This window comes from Nycticebus coucang, chromosome 12 (genome assembly GCF_027406575.1).
Source record: "Nycticebus coucang isolate mNycCou1 chromosome 12, mNycCou1.pri, whole genome shotgun sequence".
Taxonomy (NCBI): domain Eukaryota; kingdom Metazoa; phylum Chordata; class Mammalia; order Primates; family Lorisidae; genus Nycticebus; species Nycticebus coucang.
Window position 1 is genome coordinate 1,946,311 of NC_069791.1, and position 13,787 is coordinate 1,960,097.

At 47.0% G+C, this 13,787-nt stretch overlaps 1 protein-coding gene across 2 annotated transcripts in view; it reads right to left on the bottom strand.

Annotated features, from left to right (window-relative positions):
* MSRB3 (methionine sulfoxide reductase B3) overlaps nt 1-13,787 on the bottom strand; it is a 171,455-nt gene that overhangs the window by 132,116 nt on the left and 25,552 nt on the right. For both annotated transcript variants that reach the window (XM_053555595.1, XM_053555596.1), the window contains exon 2: nt 2,831-2,944. In XM_053555595.1, the coding sequence (XP_053411570.1) occupies nt 2,831-2,906 (76 nt within the window). In that variant the 5' untranslated portion in view covers nt 2,907-2,944. The remainder of the gene's footprint in view (nt 1-2,830; nt 2,945-13,787) is intronic.

Consider the following 13,787-nt stretch of genomic DNA (forward strand, 5'->3'; position numbering starts at 1 on the left):
CACATCCAATCTATGTAATTCTCACAGCACCTTCTTGGTGGACACACTATGATTATCCCCATTTTACAAACAAGTAAGCTAAGGCACGCAGCTAGTATAAGTAGAAAAATCATACTTCAGACCCAGTTAAGTCTGACTCCAGAATCTGCGTGCCTAAGCACTATGCTATGCTATAATAGTTGCGTCTTAAAAAATATCAGCTTTGTTGAATTTATCTCTGAATCATGTGTTATCAAAATTTAAACACACATTTCAATTAAACAACTTCATCCTGCAACTCCATGACTGTCATATCTCAAAGAATACTTACTCTCCTTCCGTGTTCTACAAACACTTAGCCTCCTCTGTGTACAGCAAAGCCATGTCATAAGGATTAAGCTGGCTACGTTCACACACTGGGGTTGTTTATTCGATGGAAAACACGGTTATGTATAAACTAAATAAGTTGCACAGTCCAACCGTTACATATAGTATATAGCAATGAAAAAGTCCCACAAGCACAGGAACTACAGTGGCTGAGGTTCTCCCTGACGCTCATGAACATGTCACAAGTCAACAGATAGGCTGTGAAATCACAGGGTTTTCTTTATCCTAATCTGTTCTCTTTCTTTTCAAGCCTACTTCAGTGGCCACTGTTAAGGCTTTCAGCCCATCACAACCCCCTCCAGCTCCACACTCCTCCAGCAGGCCCCGTGGCAGCAGCACAGGGGTATCTGGAGCCAGGACAGGTGTTAGGAAGAGCAGCAGGGGCCTCCACACACTAAGTAAGCATCATTGGCCTTATTTAGTGTGCATTAAAGCCACATCTGGAAAACCAGCATTGATCCTCTGGCAGCCATGTTAATCCTGCCATCTCTTTCCCAAGAGTCAAGTTCCTTAGAACATCATAGACAGTGCCTCGTAGTTTGCCCACTTTCCCCGCTTGCCTGTCCATGCGCCCCAGCCCATCGCAGCTGGCCACACTGAGCGGCCTGCTCTCCTCCCAATGCACCTGCTGTCAGGCCTTAGTGATTTGCCAGTGCTCATGTTAGACACACCCATCCCTGTGTGGACACCAGGCTCACTGCTGCTCATGCTTTGAGATTAGTTCACACACCATCCTCCACAGAGCCCTTCAAACTTCAGAGACCTTCCCTTCCTTCCAAAATGTCTTCACCTAAAGAGCTGGAACATCCTCCTCTGAATTCTAAAAAAAACCCAAGTATAAATCCCTCTAGTCTGGTGGGGTTATAGTTGAAGGGTCCTCACACAGTTTCACTTCCACCCTGTACTCACTGGAAAAACACTGGCTTTACGCTAATACTGTATCCTCAATGCTTAACACAATGCCTGGTGCTCATAGCCAATATTCAGTAAATGGTTCATTAATTAGAATTAAGTTATCTATACATACTAGTGATCAGATATGCACATTAATGGAAAAATGAAAGTAATATTGATAACCATGTTCACAGAAGTAAAATATTTGGCCATTGTAGTTTTTGTTTGTTTTGTTTTTGAGACAGTGTCTCACTATGTCGCCCTCAGTAGAGTTCCGTGGCACCACAGCTCACAACTTCAAACTCTTGGGCTTAAGTGATTCTCTTGCCTCAGCCTCCTGAGTAGCTGGGACTACAGGCGCCCACCACAACGTCTAGCTATTTTGTTGTCGTTGTTGTTTTGTAGTTGTCATTGTTGTTTGGCAGGGCCCTGCCTGGGTTTAAACCCACCAGCCCTGGTGTATGTGGCTGGGATCCTAGCCACTGAGCTACAGGCACTGAGCCCATTGTAGTTTTCTGGGTTTGTTTTTTTTTTTTGCAGTTTTTGCCTGGGGCCAGGTTTGAACCTGCTACCTCCGGTACAGGAGCCAACGCCCTACTCCTTTGAGCCACAGGCGCCACCCCCCATTGTAGTTTTTGTAATAAAATTAAAATATTAAACTTACACTATAGGTACATATGAAATTTTGGGCTTTCAAGACTCACTTGTTTAAATGCTTAAAATCACATTTTTAAAAAGTGTAACAGTTCTATGGTGGCTCAGTGGATAGGGCACTGGCCACATACACCAAAGCTGGTGGGTTCAAACCCGGCCCAGGCCAGCTAAACAATGACAACTGCAACAACAACAACAACAAAAATAGCCAGGCATTGCGGCAGACACCTATAGTCCCAGCTACTCGGGAGACTGAAGCAAGAGAATCACCTAAGCCCAAGAATTTGAGGTTGTTGTGAGCTGTGATGCCATGGCACTCTACCAAGGGTGACATAGTGAGACACTGTCTCAAAAAAAAGAAAAGTGTAACGGTTCTAATTTAAAAACCAGTTGACACATGCTATATTAGTTCTATTTATTTAGTCATTGTTAAGCAGAGTATCTTTTCTTTTTAACTACAATAAATAAGTAATTTAGTTATGCTAAAGTTATTCATTTCAATTTTTTTTCCCTCAATGAATGACCATATGTGGAATGAAAAGCATTTTCATTATCCTTAAACAAGAAGAATGTTCTATTCTGTGCAATTTAGGGCCGTTTCTTACAAAGACTGCCAGCTTCTCACGAGCATCATGGTTTGCAGATGTGTGGTGCACATTAAAGAACAAGAAGATATCATGAAATATTAGTGACAATTATACCGGGCAGGGAAACTGGTTGTAAGGATTGTGGAAATGAATGTTACTCAAAGCAGAGTAGTGATTTATAACCAATTTCCGTCTTCAAATTAGGGCCCAAGTAAAAGAAAACGGAATTTCACAAAGCGCCATGGTGTATCATTTCCTGCAGCAGAAACACCCACCCAGACGGCGCCATCCCACCCCCCCAACACCAGTAACATACAACAAGCAGCGACCTGAGGGAAGGCCGCAGGCTCGGAGGGCCACTGGCTGGCTCTTCGTCACCAAGTGCAGCAGGTTGAACGCAGACATCACTGTGGTGTCTTCTCCAGGCAAACCAGGGGCAAGAGCTAAGTAGGAGGGGGAAAAAAAAAAAAACACAAATGAAAACATCACAAATGTTAAACACATTCATTGCAGAATTGATGGTTACAGTTTTACTGTACACACAACACACAGTGCTAATAAATTTCAATTGCCTATTTTTCCAACAGCGCTCTCACTTTTAACCTCGGCTTATTTATGTCTTATGGATAAAACACACGCTATGTAACAGTGGTGTACCCTGTGAATACAGTTGACAAAAGGCTCAGAAGAGACAAAGTCTGGAACAGTTGAAAGGAATTAACATTTTCTAAGTTGGCACCATATGATAGGAACTGTCTGGAGCCCAGAATACTCATTTTATCATTTAATTCTTACAACAAACTAGGGGGGCAGGTTTTATGCCCCAATGCGTCTGTGAGGAAATCTAGGCGCAAAGGTCCCAGGGCACACAGCAAATAACCGGAGGAAAAGGATTAGGAAACCCTGTTCCATGCGATTGCAAAGCCACGATCTTTCCCTACACCACGCTGCCTTCTTCCAGCAATTATTTGCAAAGATGCCTCCCTGGAGAAGGCTGTGAAACACTGGAACATTAAGACATTTCTTTTGTTGGAGTTCCGTTTTTCTTAACAGCCGAACATCCTAAGGAAAACTACGAGATTTCATTCTTAAAACTGTTAAGTTTGAATCAAGCACAGCAAATACGAATTTTCACTCTCAGTTTTCTGATTTGTAATTCCTGGATCAATTCTGTGATGATATTCATAATCTACTGTTTAAAAAGGTAAAAATATTTTAAAGCCTTTGGAAATAAATTATGTGGAACAATGTCTAATTTTTGTTGATGGTAAACTTTATTAAAGTTCAAGTCTTAGGATTTTCTTTAAAAGTTTTTATACAATACTCCAATTGGTAAAGATTACTAGATTAATATCAACTTTCTATGTTTTATCTAAAAGTAGCATTTTAAAAGTGGCTTTAACCACTCAATGTTCAAAAATGAAAATAAAATTAATGTCTTGCTCGTTTCCTGACCGTCTGCTCTCGGACCCTTCCGCCCCCCGGGATGAACAAACGAATCATAAACAGTAATATATGTCGCCAAATCACCCCGGAGTCTATCTGACAGAAATCTGCTTGTGTTAACACGCCTGAACTCTGACTTCTCCAAACTAAACTCACTCCAAGGCTCAGACATTTCCGTGTCGGGACGGAGACACCGGGAGGACGCGGGAGGCGAGTCCCAGCCCAGCGGCCGCGGGCGGGAAGGGGCGTCCAGGATCAAAGGCCTGTCCAGCCGCGCGCCCCTCCCCGCCGTCACTCGCGTGGCCGCGGCCATCTGGCTTGTGTCAGAGCCGGCGGCAGGAAGGGGGCGGTGATGTCACCGCGCAGGTCGGCGGGAGAACAAAGATGCTTTCTGCGCTCACCACGCGGGGCCGCCACCGGCACCGCACCGCACGGCGACAGGGGCTCCACGCGGCCCGGGGCGCCCCACACCCCCGACCCCCGCGCGCCGACCTCCCCTCTGGACCCCCCGACCCCCGCGCGCCGGCCTCCCCTCTGCACCCCCCGACCCCCGCGCGCCGGCCTCCCCTCTGCACCCCCCGACCCCCGCGCGCCGGCCTCCCCTCTGCACCCCCCGACCCCCGCGCGCTGGCCTCCCCTCTGCACCCCCAGACCCCCGCGCGCCGACCTCCCCTCTGCACCCCCCGACCCGCGCGCGCCGACCTCCCCTCTGCACCCCCAGACCCCCGCGCGCCGGCCTCCCCTCTGCACCCCCCGACCCCCGCGCGCCGGCCTCCCCTCTGCACCCCCCGACCCCCGCGCGCCGGCCTCCCCTCTGCACCCCCCGACCCCCGCGCGCCGGCCTCCCCTCTGCACCCCCCGACCCCCGCGCGCCGGCCTCCCCTCTGCACCCCCCGACCCCCGCGCGCCGGCCTCCCCTCTGCACCCCCCGACCCCCGCGCGCCGGCCTCCCCTCTGCACCCCCCGACCCCCGCGCGCCGGCCTCCCCTCTGCACCCCCCGACCCCCGCGCGCTGGCCTCCCCTCTGCACCCCCAGACCCCCGCGCGCCGGCCTCCCCTCTGCACCCCCCGACCCGCGCGCGCCGACCTCCCCTCTGCACCCCCAGACCCCCGCGCGCCGGCCTCCCCTCTGCACCCCCCGACCCCCGCGCGCCGGCCTCCCCTCTGCACCCCCCGACCCCCGCGCGCCGGCCTCCCCTCTGCACCCCCAGACCCCCGCGCGCTGGCCTCCCCTCTGCACCCCCAGACCCCCGCGCGCCGGCCTCCCCTCTGCACCCCCCGACCCGCGCGCGCTGGCCTCCCCTCTGCACCCCCGACCCCCGCGGGCCGACCTCCCCTCTGCACCCTCCCACCGCGGTCTCCCTCCTCCCTGCGGCCCAGGGCGCGCCCCGCCTCCCATCTCCTCGCACCCTGCAAAGCCCCCCGCGGCCTCCCCCATCCCTGCTGGCCAGAGCGCCCTCCCCCCTCCCCGCGCCCGGAGCGACCCCCACCGCCCCCCACGCGCGGCCTCTCCTCTTCCACACACTTCCCCTCGCCCTTCGCCCCTCCCCCCGCCTCCCATCTCCTCACAGCCCGGGGCGCCACCCGGTGGCCTGCCCCCTCCGTGCGGCCAGGGGCGCCCTCCAACTCTTCCCCGCAGCCTCCCCCTTCCCCACCGACCAGAGCCACCCCCCACCCTGCGCCCGGGCGACCCCTGCGGCCTTCCTCTTCCCACGGCCCAGAGCGCCCCTAGCGGCCTCCTCACTCCCTGCTGACCAGGGCGCCCCCCAGCGGCCGCCTCCCCTATCCCCAGGGCCCGGTCGACCCCTGCGGCGCCCCCTCTCCCTGCAGCCCAGGTCTCCACCACCCCACCCGACCCCAGCCCCCGCGCGGCCTCCCCTTTTCCCCAGGCCCAGGGCACCTCCCCTGTTGGCTCGCCCCTCCCCCGCAGCCCAGGGCGCCCCCCGGCGGCCGGCTGTCTTTGCCCGGTTCGCGGGAGGACCCAAAAGTGCCCACAAAGACCGGTGCAGTCCAGGCTCTCTGCACCGGAAAACGCAAAACATACGTGTACTGTGTCGCAATGTTTTCCACTTCCATTCCCTACAAAGATGCATTTGATAGGGTGGGACTTGTTACAGCCCCGATCAGGTTAATGCTTGCAAGAATAGCTGAAAAAGCAAAATGCATGCAAAATGACATTCCTTACAACCTGCCCTGAAAAATATACGGCTAAGATATAAGTAAAAAACAGTTCTACAGGGTGCATGCATCCGATGCCTTCCTTAACCCAAACTCACGATCTTACACTGCCACAGAAGAAAAGAATCCCAGTTAATACGGACCCTAACATGTGACATCAGGAGCAACGCTGCTGCAGAAAAGAATTGTTAAAAAGAAATAAGTAAAAACTAAATTGAAAAAAGAAAAAGTAGTATTTTGATGCTAAATGTTTTAACAAAATTACTTTTTTGCTGTTTTCCACCTCATTTATGTTCACAGGAAATGAAATTAAACACTTAGATGGACAGCTGTGAAATACGTAAGACATTTGCACGAAAGATAAGATATCACCAGGGATGTGTGTGGGAGGGACCCAGACGGTCTGGGTTTGTGTGCTGACCATGGCCATAACCAACCACGTGACCCTGGACACGTCACTCGCCCTACGTGCCTCAGTTTCCTCAACTCTAAAAAAGTTTGAAGAAGTTAATTGGTAAAAAGTGGGGAAATGTTTGCTATTATTATTTAAATATGCCAAATCTTTGCCATCTTTTTTAATTGTATGAATTGGAAAATCCAAACAGTCCGTTTACACCCATCTCTACTTAGAGTTAGCAAGCCATTCTCCAAAGAATCCTAAATTTAGGCCATAAAACTTACTACTTTTTTTTTCTTAAGAGACAGAGTCTCACTTTATTGCCCTTGATAGAGTGCTGTAGCGTCACAGCTCACAGCAACCTCCAACTCCAACTCCAACCTCCTGCCAGTAGCATATGCTTGTCTCAAAGATTAAGCCATGCATGTCTAAGTACACACGGCTGGTACAGTGAAACTGCGAATGGCTAATTAAATCAGTTATGGTAGAGTGCTGTGGCGTTACAGCTCACAGCAACCTCCAAGGCTTAGGCGATTCTCTTGCCTCAGCCTCCCAGTAGCTGGGACTGCAGGCGCCACCACAAAACTGCCGGGGCTGGGTTCGAACCTGCCACCCTCAGTATATGGGGCTGGTGCCCTACCCACTGAACCATAGGCACTGCCCAAAACTTACTACTCTTTGATGGACTTCCACAGTGAATTCTCCTAAAGAAAACAATGGGATAAAAAAAATCCTAAAGGTGAGGGTAGACTAAGCCCTTGCTGAGCACCTCCCATTCAGTGGCTCTTCTAGATGTCCCACCCTATGAGGCACATACTGTCATTTTTCACATTTGCAGATGTAGAGACTGAGGCAGAGGGCAGTTAAGTAATTTGCCTGGACCATAAAAAACTGAATAATGTGATGAATGCATGTGAACTCAGGCCGCTTGGAGCCAAGGCCAGCGCTCTTGGTGACTACTCATTTGGCAGGGGAAAGCCTTAAGCTGTACCAGTCCACTGTGGGTTCTCCAATTCTGTCTCACTTCTAGGGAGTGTGATAAACATGTTATGAGGAAACCTAATTCAAAATTTCTCCATTGACACTGAGCTGAAAAAAGTGGGGAGTTAAGGAAATTAAAAGCTTGAGATATTCTCAGAATTTGACCTTTCTCCTCCACCAGATGCAACTTCAAATTCCCTTTCACCTTCAAAATTTTTCTCTAGATTCCCTGGATATACTTTTAGGCTATATCCCAAGATCTGTAGAATCAACCCTACTTGTTGATGACATGGATCCTCTTGAGGAGCAAGCAGACCAACCGCTACTCCCCGCCACCCCTACCAAGATTATTCAAGTCTCCATTTGGCAATTTCCTCCTATGTTACCACCACCCGGCCTGAGTGAGGACCCCAGTCAGAAACAACACTACTCCAGGAGGCGCACAAGGTTCTCCTGAATGGGGGCCATCTTTTGTTTTGTTTTGTTTTGTTTTTTATTGTTGGGGATTCGTTGAGGGTACAATAAGCCAGGTTACACTGATTGGGGGCCATCTTTTGGAAGAGAGCTCGTACTAAACACCCTGTAGAAATCAACGCTGGGCACCCACCACCAGAAAAGCCGCAGTTCTCCGAGTTTATCTTCAATTTCCTCACTTTTGCAGTGCCTTTGACTCAAATAATTGTGCAGATAAATAACATTTACACATAAGCAACATGTTTTTTTGTGTGTGAAAGTCAGACAAGGCTGGATGCGGTGGCTCATGCCTGTGATCCCAGCACTCTGGGAGGCTTAGGTGGATCTCCTGAGCTTAGGAGTTCAAGACTAGCCTGAACTAGCAAGACTCTGTCTCTACTAAAAATAGAAAAGCTAGCAAGGCATTGTGGCAGACACCTGTAGTCCCAGCTACTCAGGAGGCTGAGGCAAGAGGATCTCTGGAGCCCAGTAGTTTGAGGTTGCTGTAAGCAATGACACCATAGCACTCTACCAGGGTGACAGAGTAAGACTCTATCTTGAAAAAAATTAATAAATAAAAGCCAGACAAGATGCAGCTTTCTAATCTCCCAGAATATCTGGTACATAATTTTGAAAATAGTGGCAGTTAAAAAGTACTGGTTGCACAGTACGTAGGGAGGAGTATCACACTGTGTGTTGAAAGCAGAATTAGATCACATAATTGTCTATACCTTCCCGCTTCAATTTTTTGGGTGATTCCCCATTGCATATTGTAGGGTTCCCTAAACCATGTTCTGAGAAACACAAGATAACCCTCCAAACAAGTTTACTAGTCCAATAGTCGTGTAAATGCTACCCGACACATATAAAGGGTCTGAGAGGCCCACAGTAAATATACCTGCTTAACTCTACTTCAGCTGGTGCTTCTGAAATATTTCTGCCCAGGTAAAACCCTTTTTTGTCCTATCACCATCCCAGAGAACACATTCTAGTAAATCCTTTGGATAAAGTCCAAATTCCTAAACAAAGCACCTGAGGTTCTCCGTTCTGTCTGCTGCCTGACCCCCCAGACTCCCCTTGCCTCCACATCCCCCGCCCCCAGCCCATACTCTTGCTATACAAACATGTCCATTAATTCCCCATCAGGCCGGCTCTTCCTGCATCTTCATTCTATGGCCTCACTGTCTTTGCCACCACTCCCCGCCCCGCCCCTTCCAGCCTCTCCAATCCTAGTCCCCAGCACAGTGCCAAATATGCTATGGCGTCCCAACTCTCGGGGCACTGGGCTGCTTATCTCTCTTCCTGTTCTAGATTATAAACATCTCAGGAACAATGACACTGTCTCTTTCACCTTTGTGTCCCAGTTCCTGGCGCATAACAGCAATTCACTGATGGAGAGAAAGACTGACCATGTGCATGGCTGGTCCCCTGGGATCACTGCTCAGCGTCATTTCCAGGGAGGTTTCTGCCACCTCCAAGGCTAATCCCACTGAAAGGTAACGATTTGAATTAAAATCTGTCGCTTATGCCATTACTAGCAGCTCCTATGAAGAGACAGGAAGTTGAAAATGCATCCTGATTTGAAATCCAAAAATCATTCAAATGCCCGATTTTGATCAAAACTCTACTTCTCCATTGTCCCCCCATCACCCAGACCCCCATCCCCGAGAACTCTAACTGACTCAGCTCAGTTTGCTCGTCTTTTGCTTTGGGTTCATCTTTTTATCCTTTTACTTTTTTTCCCTGCAGTTGAACACTAACTTCCAAAGAGATGTTATAAACAGAGAATCCAGAAAATCGGGTATTTAGCCGGCTGACTGCACCACTGCATTTAAAGTGTCAAACCTAGAAGTTAAGTCCCTTTCCAATAAATACTAAAAGAAGTCTACATCAGAGGTTTTCCCTAAGCTGGTGAAACGTCCCCTGCCCCCTCTCAATAGCAGGAGCCAAAAGAGTTGATGGACTGAATTTTGTCAAGTATGGACAAAAAAACCCCAAAATCTCAACCCCCTAATCTCACCCTAACTTCAGAAAACAAAGATCATGTTGATACTAAGAAACAGGAACTACCAAAGAACATTCTTTTAAGTAGAATATATTTAGTTTTGTGGGGGAAATAAGTTTCATTTTTGTTGTTATTTTCTCATTTTGTTATGAACAGAAGGAACTTCATCAGTGGCCAGCATTTGGAAACTACTAATCTAAACATCTGCTACCAAGTTCTATAAAAACGTTTTGTTCTTATCAGCCCAGTGCCCAACCAGCAGGCGTTGAGGGAACCTTCAATCTCTCATTTGGCTACTGCTTGAAATCAACAGCCAACTGGCCAGAATTTGGCTTCCCTTTTGTTAAACACAAAGCGTTTTGTGATTGTATTTGTTTTAAGAAACAACAGAACCCCAGCTATTCAGACTCTTTAGTCAATCTTTTAAACCAAGATTTGGACTTTACCCAAATCTTCTAGAGTTAAGTGATTTTAAGATAACGGAATTTTCTGGCAGGGCATGGTGGCTCACGCCTGTAATCCCAGTACTCTGGGAGGCTGAGATGGGTGGATTGTCTGAGCCAGAGCAAGACCTCATCTCTAAAAATAGCCAGGCATTGTGGCAGGTGCGTATAGTCCCAGCTACTTGGGAGGCTGAGGCAAGAGAATCACTTGAGCTGAAGAGTTTGATGTTGCTGTGAGCTGTGACGCCACAGCACTCTACTGAGGGTGACAAAGTGAGAGTCTATCTCAAAAAAAATAAATAAATAAAAATAACGGAATTTTTAAGTTACAATTCACCTATATAAATTGCTACTACATGGGAAGCAATGCATCAGGTGCTGATGACTCTGAAAAGGTGTAGCGTACAGTCTGTGTACAGCCCAGGTGGGAACGTAACACACAGGCTATATGCTTAACAGGATAGAGGTCAAATGCATTTTGGAATTTCAGAGGAAAGAAAATTACTTTCAACTTTAGGAAAGGAGGCAGCAGAGACATATGGGATCTGGAATCAAAGAAAGGACGTGTAAATGAAGACTTTTCATTTATATTCTTTCATTATTACATCTCCAGGGTGACCTATTCTCAAATTTTTTGATTTCAGGATTCCTTACACTCCTAAAAATTATCAAGGACTCTACATAAAGACCTTTTGTTTATTAGAAATTACAACTAAGAATTTTTAAATATTTGCTTATTCCATTAAAAATAATAATAAACAAAAAAGTACAAAAAGGACAGTTTTTAAGGAGTAAAATTTTATTTTAACCAGAAAGCTCAAATAAAAATACCTGTACAAAAATGACATTTTAAAAGTGAAAAGTAACTATATTACTCAAAATCAAAAATATATATAATGGGAAAGTTTTATATTTTTGCAAATCTCTTTAATATCTGGTTTAATAGAAAACAACTACTCATCTCTGCTTCTGCAATCAATATGTTATGATACATTATTATGGTTGAGGAATATATATGAAGAAAATCTAGCCTCACCAAGATGAGTAGCTGGAAAAGAGGTGAGGTGTTTTTTTGTTGTTTGTTTTTGAGACAGAGCCTCAAGCTGTCGCCCTGGGTAGAATGCCGTGGCATCACAGCTCATAGCAGCCTCAAACTCCTGGCCTCAAGCAATTCTCCTGCCTCAGCCTCCCAGGCAGCTGGGACTACAGGCGGCTGCCACAATGCCCGGCTATTTTTTGGTTGCAGCTGTCATTGCTGTTTTACAGGCCCGGGCTGGATTTGAACCTCCAGCTCAGGTGTATGTGGCTGGCACCTTAGCCACTTGAGCCACAGGCGCCAAACCAAGGAGTAAGTATTTTAATGACCTTTCAGAATACTTTTTGTTATCACACCAAAGATCAACACATGATAGTCTAAAACTCTATCCATGAACTTCTCGTGTGTTACATTAAACCCAATGGTCTATCCTGCATTTTGAATGGACCTTCCTCCTTACATGGTTTGTAAAATCCTACCCTGTTCATCTGGAAAATACTGGCTCACTGGATTATACAGATCTGTCATGGACAATATGCTTTGTTACAAGATATCAAAAAACCATACTCATTAACATCATCCCTGATTTCATCAGAAGTTTTCAAATCCTGAGAACCTGTCAAGATCACAATAGAAGACACAAGTTTTCCAACATTGTAGCTTTTGAACCCTAAAGTTTGAATTGTATCACTGACAACAAGGACTGTCAATGTTCTCCTTGAAATGACAGAATCACTCTGTTCATTCAGGAGAAAATGCCTCTCAAACACCTAAGAACAACTGCAGTTAAACAAACACAGTTTGTCCGTCATTCTTTCAAGTAAAATGGTGTCTCAAACAATTGCACAGGTGCTTTTACTGAAAACACCACTGTTGTTTCTGCATGAAAAAGCACTTTATAAAAGTGTATTTCCCATTTCTTCACATGGACTATGTACTCAATTGTTGAAATTTAATAAAACATAAATTTCATACACACACAAAAATTTAGCTGGGTGGTGGCATATGCCCTCCTCCCAGAAACTTGGGAGGCTGAGGCAAGAGGACCACTTGTACCCAGGAGTTTCAGGCTTCAGTGAGTGATGATCACGCCACTACACTCCAACATGGACAATAGGGGGAGACCTTGTCTCAAAAAAATATACATATGTGCACACACACACAGAGCAATTCCCTCAGTTGCAAAACCAGCTGAGCAGCTCTCAGTCACAATAAAATGGCTAAATGTGAATATTTCATTTCCTGAAGTGACTGAAATCTTCCTGGGCATGAAGCACATTCACAGCAGCTTTCTTTCTGGTCTAACAAGAGAATGCCGAGATCCAGATAAGGGGAAAAAAACCAATCCATTTGCCATTGTACTAGAAAAATGTCTGTCCCTTCCGATGGTCCAGAGATCATGACCCTGGTCCAGCAAGGAACTGCAACAGCCATCTTTGCGGACCTGCAGTAAACGGTGTGTATACTGGCACAACAACATGGGCTTCCAGAGGCAAACTATGGACAGATATTGGCTGTGGCTTCCGAACAGACTGTAAACATTAGCAACTTCACATTCTAAAACCCAGAGCAAATAGCAACAAAATAAGCCCAGAAAGAAAGGTAGAGGGAGAAATGAGGGTATAGAATTCTCACCTGGTGGAGGTAGGAGATTGTAACTACACCGGAAAATGCTAACTGACCCTTAAAATCCATTCTCCCTTCTCCTTGTCACTGATGGAACCCCCTGAAATGTCATCTAAGCACACAGCCATGGTCCCAGCTTCCATTGCAACCAGCTGTGAACACGATACTAAGTTTGGAAACAGGGTGTAAGTCAACACCATGTGTCAGCTTTCAGGCTGTCCCTGTAAGAGGCAGTCCCTTCCTCCTCCCTCCTGGAAATGGCAACAGCCGCTTCTGAACCCGGAGATGAGCCACCTGACAGGGAGGGCAGAGCTGTTCACCAGCCACCCCTGGGCTGGCCTGGGTAAGAAAGGTGAACTTCTGCTTTCTATGAGTGTCTCTGCTATGATCTCTGCCGCAGCAGCTTAGCCTCTAGCCTACCAGAAGCTGATAGCCAGATATATCATTAATGTTACAAAAGTGGACGATAGGGGAATTAAATTATCAACCGAATCATAACCAATGATAGGTGAAGAGACGCATCATTTTCAGACAATATGGTTATTTCCACATACTACAGTTATAGCACTGTTATTGATCCATCATTTTCAGACAATACCCAAAATGAGCAATAAATTTATTGCTTATTTTTAAATTTATTTTTAAATATATCCTTATATTTAAAGACATATTTAAAGACATCCTTATATTTAAAGACAATACCCAGACATAACTGGGTATT